This window comes from Balaenoptera acutorostrata, chromosome 4, assembly GCF_949987535.1.
Source record: "Balaenoptera acutorostrata chromosome 4, mBalAcu1.1, whole genome shotgun sequence".
NCBI lineage: Eukaryota > Metazoa > Chordata > Mammalia > Artiodactyla > Balaenopteridae > Balaenoptera > Balaenoptera acutorostrata.
This window is the reverse complement of record NC_080067.1, coordinates 149,457,380-149,470,768: the sequence shown is the minus strand read 5'-3', so window position 1 is coordinate 149,470,768 and position 13,389 is coordinate 149,457,380. Positions and strand designations below refer to the sequence as shown.

General features: G+C 42.3%; 1 protein-coding gene across 5 annotated transcripts in view; it reads left to right on the top strand.

Moving 5' to 3' along the window:
- HSF2BP (heat shock transcription factor 2 binding protein) overlaps positions 1-12,431 on the top strand; it is a 94,065-nt gene extending 81,634 nt beyond the window's left edge. For 4 of the 5 annotated variants that reach the window (XM_007172672.2, XM_007172671.2, XM_057545172.1 and 1 more), the window contains one exon: positions 10,616-11,852. In XM_007172672.2, the coding sequence (XP_007172734.1) occupies positions 10,616-10,824 (209 nt within the window). In that variant the 3' untranslated portion in view covers positions 10,825-11,852. The other variant, XM_057545173.1, reaches the window with a different exon arrangement.
- Positions 12,432-13,389: the final 958 nt, after the last annotated feature.

Here is a 13,389-nt window from a genome sequence, read left to right as displayed (position 1 = left end):
TTTGGGTTTGATTTTTTCTTTTTTTTTTTTTAAGATGAAAGCTAAGGTAACTAATTTGAGACCTTTGTTCTTTTCCAGTATGAGTATTCAGTGCTATAATTTCCCCTGATAAGCAGTGATTTAACTGCATCTATAAATTATGATACTGTGTTTTCATTTTCATTTCATTCAAAGTATTTCCTAGTTTTCCTTATGACTTCCTTCTTGATCCATACATTGTTTAGAAGTGTGTTGTTTTATTTCCAAATATTTGGAGATTTTTTCACATATTTTTCTGTTATTTATTTTGTATTTCTGTTATTTATTATGTATTTCTGTGATTTCTAACTTAGTTCCTTGTGATCACAGAATGTACTTTGAATCCTTTTGAATGTATATTTGGTCAAGTTGGTTGATAGTGTTGTTCAGGGATTCTGTATCTTCACTGATTTTCTTTCTTTTTTAAAATCAGTAATGGAAATAAAAGTATTAAAGTTTCCAACCTCTGATTGTGAATTTATTTGCACTTGGATTTCTAGCATATTGTGCTTTGTTTCTCTTGAAACTCTGTTGTTAGGTACATACCTAATTAAGACTGTCATGTCCTTTTGATGCATTAACTTCTTTATAATTATACAATTATAATTATAATTATAGAATTATAATCCCTCCTTATCCATGGTAATATTTTTTGTTCTGAAGTCCACTTGTCTGATAATAATATAGGCTCTGCAGACTTCTTTTAATTAGTGTTTGCATGGCATGTTTTTTATTCTTTTATTTTTAACCTATGTCTTTATATTTATCTCGGGTGTCTTGTAGACAATGTATAATTGGGTCTTGATGTTTTGTGCATTCTCTGTCTTTTAATCAATGGGTTAATACAGTTTTCATCTAATGTATCTAGAAATACAGAAATATTTCTAGTTGTTTCTTTTTTCCTCTTTTTTGTCCGCTGTTGGATTGAGTATTTAATGTTCTATTTTATCTGCACTGTTGGCTTATCATTTACATTTTAAAAACTCTTTTTAGTATTTTCCCTGGGGTTTACAATACAATCTTTAATTAACTGTGATTAATTAATTATATTAATTAATCACAATTAGTTAAAGATTTTCAATTGAAACATTAAAAATCTTTAAATAATATTGTACTGCTCCAGGTATACTGAAAGAACCCTAAAACAGTGCTTTCCCATCTATTAATCATATTTATTTCAGATTCCTTTTCTGATTGTTTCTAAATCTGGGTTATCTCTGAGCCTGGCTCTGCTGATTACTTTATTACTGCAGTGGGGTTTTGTTTCCCTTGCTTTGTCATTGTATTCTGATTGAGTGTTGGACATTGTCTGGAGGGCAGTAGAGCAGAGGTCAGCAAACTTTTCCTGTAATGAGCTAGCTATTAAATACTTTGAGCTTTGAGCGTCATGTGTGGTTTCTGTTGCATATTATTCTTCTGTTTTGTTTTCTTTTAAGATAACTCTTTAAAATGTAAGAACCAACCTTAGCTCACAGCCTGTGCAGAAACAGGTCCTGGGCTGGATTTGGCCCTTGGGCCGCAGTGCACCAACCTCTGCAGGAGAGAATGAGGTACATAGAGAGTGTTTACACCTCCTGTTCTGCGGGGCTGTCGGTGTGGGCGTTGGGCTGGTGTGGGTTTTGTCACTGTGGTGACCTCTGTGCCGCTGGTTTCCAGTCTTCTCCTTCGTTGTGCTGCGGGTGAGGACTGAGTTGCCAGAGTCCTTTGTCAGTCTCCACCCCCAGCTGCGGGCCTTCCCGTTGGGTCTGTGCCTCGGAGGGGTCTCCTTCCATCCTATTGCCCCTCCCGCTGCTGCCGTAGACTGCTTTTATTGGCTGCTGGGTGTTTGCTGGGCCGCTGGAGGACGCAGGGGAGTTCTCTGTTGTTTTGGTTCGGCTCCCATCCACCTGCATCTGAGTGGCGCCTTCCCCGTGATCCTGTCCTCCTCCCTGTGGCAGCCGCTCTGCCTGTGTCTTTGGCAGTTCTTGTGCCAGAGCAAGTTTCCTTCCCCTTCCCCAGATAGGAGCGCTTCAACGGTCTGGGCCCGGGTAGGGCAGGCTTGTTTTCCGCTTCCCAGCACAGCAGTCTTCCCTGAGCCCTGGGGGCTCTCGTTCAGCGGGGAGGGGCTCCGGGGCCTTGGTGCTGTGGCAGTTCCCACTGAGGGTTTGCTCAGTCTACTCTCTCAGTCCACTTCTTAAAAGGTTTTTGAAGTGTAGTGCTAAGAAGGAGGTACTGATTTTGAGTCTGGTTCCAATTACAATATCTAATCAAGAATCAGTGGCATGTTAAAGGCTCCCAGTAGAGAGACATGGTGAGGAGAATTGAATCCCTGGTGGTTAAAGGTTATAACTTGTGTTGGGCTGTTGTTTCAGTCCAGCTGCTTTTTAGTGGTTGCTACAGTATATGCAGGGCTGCCAGGTTCTGTAACTCCAGAGAGCATTCACACGGAAAAATGGAATTCACTTTGAGTGTTGCAGCTGTGACTTTGCGGAACTCAGTGGCCTGAAGAGATGCCATATCTGTATGTGGTCTCTCAGGGCTTTGCTGCACGTGGAGTGAAAATGAAGTAATACCTCTTAAAACAATCTTATGACTGGGCAGAATTACAGAAAACTACATGAAAAGCCCTCGTATTTTTAGTTGAGCATTTTAAAGTTATGTGATTGTAACATTGGAAGGTGGAATGTTACTAGAGGGTGACATTGTCATGCTCCTCGTATGAGCTAAGCTTTTGCATCAAGAAGTGGCACTGGAGGAGGGGCAAGATGGCGGAAGAATAAGACGTGGAGATCACCTTCCTTCCCACAGATACAGTAGAAATACATCTACACGTGGAACTGCTCCTACAGAACACCCACTGAACGCTGGCAGAAGACGTCAGACCTCCCAAAAGGCAAGAAAATCCCCACGTACTTGGGTAGGGCAAAAGAAAAAAGAAATAACAGAGACAAAAGAATAGGGACGGGACCTGCACCAGTGGGAGGGAGCTGTGAAGGAGGAAAGGTGTCCACACACTAGGAAGCCCCTTCGCGGGCGGAGACTGCGGGTGGCCGAGGGGGGGAAGCTTGGGAGCCACGGAGGAGAGCGCAGCCACAGGGGTGCGGAGGGCAAAGCGGAGAGATTCCCGCATGGAGGATCGGCGCCGAGCAGCACTCACCAGTCCGAGAGGCTTGTCTGCTCCCCCGCCGGGGCGGGCGGGGCTGGGAGCTGAGGCTCCGGCTTCGGTGGGATCGCAGGGAGAGGACTGGGGTTGGCAGCATGAACACAGCCTGAAGGGGTTAGTGCACCACAGCTAGCCGGGAGGGAGTCCGGGAAAAGGTCTGCAGCTGCCGAAGAGGCAAGAGAGTTTTTCTTCCCTCTTTGTTTCCTGGTGCGCGAGGAGAGGGGATTCAGAGCGCCGCCTAAACGAACTCCAGAGAAGGGCGCAAGCTGCAGCTATCAGCGCGGACCCCACAGCAACAGGGGCGCAGAGGAAAAAACGGAGAGATTCCCGCACAGAGGCTCGGCGCCGAGCAGCGCTCACCAGTCCGAGAGGCTTGTCTGCTCCCCCGCCGGGCGGGCGGGGCTGGGAGCTGAGGCTCGGCTTCGGTTGGATCGCAGGGAGAGGACTGGGGCTGGCAGCGTGAACACAGCCTGAAGGGGTTAGCGCACCACAGCTGGCTGGGAGGGAGACCGGGAAAAGGTCTGCAGCTGCCGAAGAGGCAAGAGACTTTTTCTTGCCTCTTTGTTTCGCGGCGGGCAAGGAGAGGGGATTCAGAGCGCCGCCTAAACGAACTCCAGAGAAGGGCGCGAGCCGCGGCGATCAGCGCGGACCTCAGAGACAGGCATGAGACACTAAGGCTGCTGCTGCCGCCACCAAGAAGCCTGTGTGTGAGCACAGGTCACTCTCCACACCGCCCCTCCCGGGAGCCTGTGCAACCCGCCACGGCCAGGGTCCCGTGATCCGGGGACAACTTCCCCGGGAGAACGCACGGCACGCCTCAGGCTGGTGCAACGTCACGCCGGCCTCTGCCACCGCAGGCTCGCCCCGCCTCCTCCGTACCGCTCCCTCCCCGCGGCCTGGGTGAGCCAGAGCCCCCGAAGCAGCTGCTCCTTTAACCCCGTCCTGTCTGGGCGGGGAACAGACGCCCTCAGGCGACCTACACGCAGAGGCGGGTCCAAATCCAAAGCTGAACCCCAGGAGCTGTGCGAACAGGGAAGAGAAGGGGAAATCTCTCCCAGCAGCCTCAGGAGCAGCGGATTAAATCTCCACAAACAACTTGATGTGCCTGCATCTGCTGAATACCTGAATAGACAACGAATCATCCCAAATGCAGGAGGGGGACTCTGGGAGCAGGAGATATTAATTTTTCCCCTTTTCCTTTTTTTGTGAGTGTATATGTGTATGCTTCTGGGTGAGATTTTGCCTGTATAGCTTTGCTTTCACCATTAGTCCTAGGGTTAGGTCCGTCCGTGTTTTTTTGTTTGTTTGTTTTGTTTTGTTTTGTTTGTACTTTAAAAAGTTTTTTTTCCTAATAAATGTTTTCTTAATAATTTTTTCCTTATTTTCTATTTTTAGAAATTAAAAAAAAAATTTTAATAAGTTTTTTCATATTTTTTATTTTAAAAAATTAAAAAAATTTTTTTTCTTAATAAATTTTTTCTTAATAATTTTTAAATTATTTTTTACTATAAAAAATTAATCTATTTTTAAAAATTAAAAAAGAATTTTTTTTCTGAATACATTTATTCTTAATAATTTTTTTTCTTATTTTTTATTATAATAGCTTTATTTTATTTTATTTTATCCTCTTTCTTTCTTTCTATTTTTTTCTCCCCTTTATTCTGAGCCATGTGGATGAAAGGCTCTTGGTGCTCCAGCCAGGCATCAGGGCTGTGTCTCTGAGGTGGGAGAGCCAACTTCAGGACACTGGTCCACAAGAGACCTCCCAGCTCCATGTAATACCAAACGGCGAAAATCTCTCAGAGATCTCCATCTCAACATCAAGACCCAGCTTCACTCAACGACCAGCAAGCTACAGTGCTGGACACCCTATGCCAAACAACTAGCAAGACAGGAACACAGCCCCATCCATTAGCAGAGAGGCTGCCTAAAATCATAATAAGGCCACAGACACCCCAAAACACACCACCAGACGTGGACGTGCCCACCAGAAAGACAAGATCCAACCTCATCCACCAGAACACAGGCACTAGTCCCCTCCACCAGGAAGCCTACACAACCCACTGTACCAACCTTAGCCACTGGGGACAGATACCAAAAACAACGGGAACTACGAACCTGTAGCCTGTGAAAAGGAGACCCCAAACACAGTAAGATAAGCAAAATGAGAAGACAAAAAACCACACAGCAGGTGAAGGAGCAGGGTCAAAACACACCAGACCTAACAAATGAAGAGGAAATAGGCAGTCTACCTGAAAAAGAATTCAGAATAATGATAGTAAAGATGATCCAAAATCTTGGAAATAGAATAGACAAAATGCAAGAAACATTTAACAAGGATGTAGAAGAACTAAAGAGGAACCAAGCAACGATGAAAAACACAATAAATGAAATTTAAAATACTCTAGACGGGATCAATAGGAGAATAACTGAGGCAGAAGAACGGATAAGTGACCTGGAAGATAAAATAGTGGAAATAACTACTGCAGAGCAGGATAAAGAAAAAAGAACGAAAAGAACTGAGGACAGTCTCAGAGACCTCTGGGACAACATTAAACGCACCAACATTCGAATTATAGGGGTCCCAGAAGAAGAAGAGAAAAAGAAAGGGACTGAGAAAATATTTGAAGAGATTATAGTTGAAAACTTCCCTAATATGGGAAAGGAAATAGTTAATCAAGTCCTGGAAGCACAGAGAGTCCCATACAGGATAAATCCAAGGAGAAACACGCCAAGACACATATTAATCAAACTATCAAAAATTAAACATAAAACATATTAAAAGCAGCAAGGGAAAAACAACAAATAACACACAAGGGAATCCCCATAAGGTTAACAGCTGATCTTTCAGCAGAAACTCTGCAAACCAGAAGGGAGGGGCAGGATATACTTAAAGTCATGAAGGAGAAAAACCTACAACCAAGGTTACTCTACCCAGCAAGGATCTCATTCAGATTTGATGGAGAAATTAAAACCTTTACAGACAAGCAAAAGCTGAGAGAGTTCAGCACCACCAAACCAGCTTTACAACAAATGCTAAAGGAACTTCTCTAGGCAAGAAACACAAGAGAAGGAAAACACCTACAATAACAAACACAAAATATTTAAGAAAATGGGAATAGGAACATACATATCGATAATTACCTTAAATGTAAATGGATTAAATGCTCCCACCAAAAGACACAGACTGGCTGAATGGATACAAAAGCAAGACCCATATATATGCTGTCTACAAGAGACCCACTTCAGACCTAGAGACACATACAGACTGAAAGTGAGGGGATGGAAAAAGATATTCCATGCAAATGGAAATCAAAAGAAAGCTGGAGTAGCAATTCTCATATCAGACAAAATAGACTTTAAAATAAAGACTATTACAAGAGACAAAGAAGGACACTATATAATGATCAAGGGATCGATCCAAGAGGAAGGTATAACAATTGTAAATATTTATGCACCCAACATAGGAGCACCTCAATACATAAGGCAAATACTAACAGCCATAAAAGGGGAAATCGACAGTAACACAATCATAGTAGGGGACTTTAACACCCCACTTTCACCAATGGACAGATCATCCAAAATGAAAATAGATAAGGGAACACAAGCTTTAAATGATACATTAAACAAGATGGACTTAATTGATATTTATAGGACATTCCACCCAAAAACAACAGAATACACATTTTTCTCAAGTGCTCATGGAACATTCTCCAGGATAGATCATATCTTGGGTCACAAATCAAGCCTTGGTAAATTTAAGAAAATTGAAATTGTATCAAGTATCTTTTCCGACCACAACGCTATGAGACTAGATATCAATTACAGGAAAAGATCTGTAAAAAATACAAACACATGGAGGCTACACAATACACTACTTAATAACGAAGTGATTACTGAAGAAATCAAAGAGGAAATCAAAAAATACCTAGAAACAAATGACAATGGAGACACGACAACGCAAAACCTATGGGATGCAGCAAAAGCACTGCTAAGAGGGAAGTTTATAGCAATACAAGCCTACATCAAGAAACAGGAAACATCTCGAATAAACAACCTTGCACCTAAAGCAATTAGAGAAAGAAGAGCAAAAAACCCCCAAAGCTAGCAGAAGGAAAGAAATCATAAAGATCAGATCAGAAATAAATGAAAAAGAAATGAAGGAAACAATAGCAAAAATCAATGAAACTAAAAGCTGGTTCTTCGAGAAGATAAACAAAATTGATAAACCATTAGCCAGACTCATCAAGAGAAAAAGGGAGAAAACTCAAATCAATAGAATTAGAAATGAAAAAGGAGAAGTAACCACTGACACTGCAGAAATACAAACGATCATGAGAGATTACTACAAGCAACTCTATGCCAATAAAATGGACAACCTGGAAGAAATGGACAGATTCTTAGAAATGCACAACCTACCGAGACTGAACCAGGAAGAAATAGAAAATATGAACAGACCAATCACAAGCACTGAAATTGAGACTGTGATTAAAAATCTTCCAACAAACAAAAGCCCAGGACCAGATGGCTTCACAGGCGAATTCTATCAAACATTTAGAGAAGAGCTAACACCTATCCTTCTCAAACTCTTCCAAAATATTGCAGAGGAAGGAACACTCCCCAACTCATTCTACGAGGCCACCATCACCCTGATACCAAAACCAGACAAAGATGTCACAAAGAAAGAAAACTACAGGCCAAGATCACTGATGAACATAGATGCAAAAATCCTCAACAAAATACTAGCAAACAGAATCCAACAGCACATTAAAAGGATTATACACCATGATCAAGTGGGGTTTATTCCAGGAATGCAAGGATTCTTCAATATACGCAAATCAATCAACGTGATACATCATATTAACAAATTGAAGAATAAAAACCATATGATCATCTCAATAGATGCAGAGAAAGCTTTCGACAAAATTCAACACCCATTTATGATAAAAGCCCTGCAGAAAGTAGGCATAGAGGGAACTTTCCTCAACATAATAAAGGCCATATATGACAAACCCACAGCCAACATCATTCTCAAGGGTAAAAAACCGAAACCATTTCCACTAAGATCAGGAACAAGACAAGGTTGCCCACTCTCACCACTATTATTCAACATAGTTTTGGAAGTGTTAGCCACAGCAATCAGAGAAGAAAAAGAAATAAAAGGAATCCAAATCAGAAAAGAAGAAGTAAAGCTGTCACTGTTTGCAGATGACATGATACTATACATAGAGAATCCTAAAACTGCCACCAGAAAACTACTAGAGCTAATCAATGAATTTGGTAAAGTAGCAGGATACAAAATTAATGCACAGAAATCTCTTGCATTCCTATATACTAATGATGAAAAATCTGAAAGTGAAATTAAGAAAACACTCCCATTTACCATTGCAACAAAAAGAATAAAATATCTAGGAATAAACCTACCTAAGGAGACAAAAGACCTGTATGCAGAAAATTATAGGACACTGATGAAAGAAATTAAAGATGATACAAACAGATGGAGAGATATACCATGTTCTTGGATTGGAAGAATCAACATTGTGAAAATGACTCTACTACCCAAAGCAATCTACAGATTCAATGCAATCCCTATCAAACTACCACTGGCATTTTTCACAGAACTAGAACAAAAAATTTCACAATTTGTATGGAGACACAAAAGACCCGGAATAGCCAAAGCAATCTTGAGAACGAAAAATGGAGCTGGAGGAATCAGGCTCCCTGACTTCAGACTATATTACAAAGCTACAGTAATCAAGACACTTTGGTACTGGCACAAAAACAGAAATATAGATCAATGGAACAGGATAGAAAGCCCAGAGATAAACCCACGCACATATGGTCACCTTATCTTTGATAAAGGAGGCAAGCATATACAGTGGAGAAAAGACAGCCTCTTCAATAAGTGGTGCTGGGAAAATTGGACAGGTACATGTAAAAGTATGAAATTAGAACACTCCCTGACACCATACACAAAAATAAACTCAAAATGGATTAAAGACCTAAGTGTAAAGCCAGACACTATCAAACTCTTAGAGGAAAACATAGGCAGAACACTCTATGACATAAATCACAGCAAGATCCTTTTTGACCCAGCTCCTAGAGAAATGGAAATAAAAACACAAATAAACAAATGGGACCTAATGAAACTTAAAAGCTTTTGCACAGCAAAGGAAACCATAAACAAGACCAAAAGACAACCCTCAGAATGGGAGAAAATATTTGCAAATGAAGCAACTGACAAAGGATTAATCTCCAAGATTTACAAGCAGCTCATGCAGCTCAATAACAAAAAAACAAACAACCCAATCCAAAAATGGGCAGAAGACCTAAATAGACATTTCTCCAAAGAAGATATACAGATGGCCAACAGACACATGAAAGAATGCTCAACATCATTAATCATTAGAGAAATGCAAATCAAAACTACAATGAGGTATCATCTCACACCAGTCAGAATGGCCATCATCAAAAAATCTACAAACAATAAATGCTGGAGAGGGTGTGGAGAAAAGGGAACCCTCTTGCACTGTTGGTGGGAATGTAAATTGATACAGCCACTATGGAGAACAGTATGGAGGTTCCTTAAAAAACTACAAATAGAACTACCATACGACCCAGCAATCCCACTACTGGGCATATACCCTGAGAAAACCATAATTCAAAAAGAGTCATGTACCACAATGTTCATTGCAGCTCTATTTACAATAGCCAGGACATGGAAGCAACCTAAGTGTCCATCATCGGATGAATGGATAAAGAAGATGTGGCACATATATACAATGGAATATTACTCAGCGATAAAAAGAAATGAAATGGAGGTATTTGTAATGAGGTGGATGGAGTTAGAGTCTGTCATACAGAGTGAAGTAAGTCAGAAAGAGAAAAACAAATACAGTATGCTAACACATATATATGGAATCTTAAGGGAAAAAAAAATGTCATGAAGAACCTAGTGGCAAGATGGGAATAAAGACACAGACCTACTAGAGAATGGACTTGAGGATATGGGGAGGGGGAGGGGTGAGATGTGACAGGGTGAGAGAGTGTCATGGACATATATACACTACCAAATGTAAAATAGATAGCTAGTGGGAAGCAGCCGCATAGCACAGGGAGATCAGCTCGGTGCTTTGTGACCGCCTGGGGGGGTGGGATGGGGAGGGTGGGAGGGAGGGAGATGCGGGAGGGAGGAGATATGGGAACGTGTGTATATGTGTAGCTGATTCACTTTGTCATAAAGCAGAAACTAACACACCACTGTGAAGCAATTATACTTCAATAAAGATGTTTAAAAAAAAAAAAGAAGTGGCACTGTTTGGGGTCAGCTCATAGTTTACTAAACTGTCACATTCATCGTTCAGAGAGGCCAAGAACCCCTGAGGGGTGGATTCTGCCCCAAGGTCCCTGTAGAAGGTTTTATTCTAACCAGAAGTGTTACCTCTTCCCCCCTAGATCCAGACACAGAGGTGTGTCTTCACGTGCTGCGCCTTGTCCAGTCTGTGGTTCTGGAGCCAGAAGTCTTCTCCAGGTTGGCCTCGGAGTTCCGGAGTTCCCTGCCCCTGCAGCGCATCCTGGCCATGGCCAAGAGCCGCAACCCTCACCTGCAGGCCGTGGCCCAGGAGCTCCTGGAGGACCTGCGCACTCTGGAGCGTGATGCGTAGGGGTGCTCAGCACCGGCATCTTCTCCCTGGGTCCCCACTTTGTCTTCTAAAGCCACCAGCCATGTGCCATGTGTTACAGATAGCAAATGTGATGCCTAGAGATGGCTGTGTATTGAGATGTATCTATCTGACTTGCTCCTGGAAGTGAACGTGCTTGTGGGTGGTTGGTTAATCTTGCCAGAGGTGAGCCTGAGAAAAGGTCCATTCTTCCGTGAAGACCCATGTCAGCTGCATTCTCAGGAGGGCCTTCTCAGAGCGGCTCCTGCTGCCCAGGAGACCCTGAGACCTGTCGGTTCCCCCCTAAAAGCGGAAGGTTGAATAACCGCCTACCCCATTGATCAGTGTTTTCCTGAGATACCTTTTTTGAAAAACAATTCATTCACTCTCTAATAATTATAATTAATCCCCCCCAACCCAGTTCAAGTTTACCTTTAAATCTTTCGGTGAACCTGCTATTTCAGATGATATTGGACATTTTAGTTCTGTATTTTTGTGCCTCTTTTATTTTTGAGTAAAGAAAGTCACAAGAATCACTGGTGTGCTACAACTATTGTTTTCTGAAATATTATAAACTTGATGTTAGGAAGGTAAATATTACAATGCATACACGTGGTTGGTGGAAAAACCTCTCCTTACATTGTTCTGGGTCCTTTGGCTATAAGCTCAGGAGTCCAGTTTTTCATATAACAGTATCATGACAAGGGCCTCATAGATCAGAGCACATGCAGCTGCTTGGAGTTCTTTAAACAATGTGCACGGGTATGTGTACCAGGTCCCCTCACCATGTGTCCTCAACTGCAGAGGACAGAGGAGGATGTGCTCCATTTCTCACAGGTGTCACGACGTGTGAGTGCGGTTCCCTCTCTGGCACTCCTTAGAGTCACAGCAGCGCGTGCTGTGTCCCTCAGGATGACGCTGCAGGCCCGTGGTCTCTGGGCATCCTGTAGGAGCAAAAACACTTGCAGGCGTCCCATACACATTTGTATGCTGTTTCTGCTGTGCGTGGCAGTTTGGAATAACTTCATGTTTCTTTTATAGGCAATGTGCAGTTTATGGCTGAGGCTGAGTGAAGGAGCTTACAGGAAGGCACAGTTGCTTGAATTTCACGAGCCGACATATTGTGGAACCTGGCTCATCAGAACCAGAGAAATGTTGTAAAAGGCAGTTTAAAATTCACAGAGGCAGAAATTGGTCCATCTGTGCTGTGTGGCTCTGTAGGTCCTGTTGATTGGCAAATAAAATTGAGGACGTTGTGTTTTTGTTCTTTTCTAGCATAGTATCATTTTCGTTTTGGTTATTTGTTTGATAAGGTAACAGGAGATAAACTAGTATAATTAGTTGTGCTGCCTTTAGAAATGCAGGGTCTTTTTCCTGCCAAAGATGGGATCAGTGGCATATAGAGAAAAATGAAACCAGGCCAAACCCATGAATGTTGCATAGTTTAGGTAATTAGTAGATGTATGATTAAGAAGGGTACTTTTTTTTCCCTCTTAATTTTAAAGTGCTAAGGATAGCAAGAGTTCTTATGAAAACTCCTTAAGCAAGAAACATATGTCATATATATGGAATCTAAAAAAAATGGTTCTGAAGGAGCTAGGGGCAGGATGGGAATAAAGATGCAGATGTAGAAAATGGACTTGAGGACATGGGGAAGGGGAAGGGGAAGCTGGGACAAAGAGAGAGAGTAGCATTGACATAGAAACACTACCAAATGTAAAGTAGATAGCTAGTGGGAAGCAGCCGCATAGCACAGGGAGATCAGCTTGGTGCTTTGTGATCACCTAGAGGGGTGGGATAAGGACGGTGGGAGGGAGATGCAAGATGGAGGAGAAATGGTGATAGATGTATATGTATAATGATTCACTTTGTTATACAGCAGAAACTAACACACCATTGTAAAGCAATTATACTCTGATAAAGATGTGAAAACAAAGAAGCATATGTCAAATACATGTTTTGAATGTATATCACAGGAAAAGTACTTAAGGCCAGTTTTAAGGAGTGACTAGCCTTTCTAATATTTTTGCTCTTCTTATGAAGGTCAGGGGGAAAATGGGTTCTTCACTTTTTTTGCATCTAAAGCTCTAAAGAAAACTCAGTTTAAAAAGTATGCATAAAAGCATGTACGTGGCAGTATCTGAGGTCTCTTGTGAATTTTAAAATCAGAAACAAAAATCAGGGACTTCCCTGGTGGCGCAGTGGTTAGGAATCCGCCTGCCAGTGCAGGGGACATGGGTTTGAGCCCTGCTCCGGGAAGATCCCACATGCCGCGGAGCAGCTGGGCCCGTTCGCCACAACTACTGAGCCTGCAGTCTAGAGCCCATGCTCTGCAACGAGACCAGCCACCGCAGTGGGAGGCCCGCGCACCGCACCAAGGAGTGGCCCTGCTCGCCGCAACTAAAGGAGGCCCGCGCGCAGCAACAAACACCCAGTGCAGCCAAAAATAAATAAATAAATTTATTTTTTAAAAAACCCCAAATCAATAAAATGGTACATATTTTTTTAATAGATCTTTATCAGAGTATAATTGCTTCACAATACCGTATTAGTTTATGTTACACAACA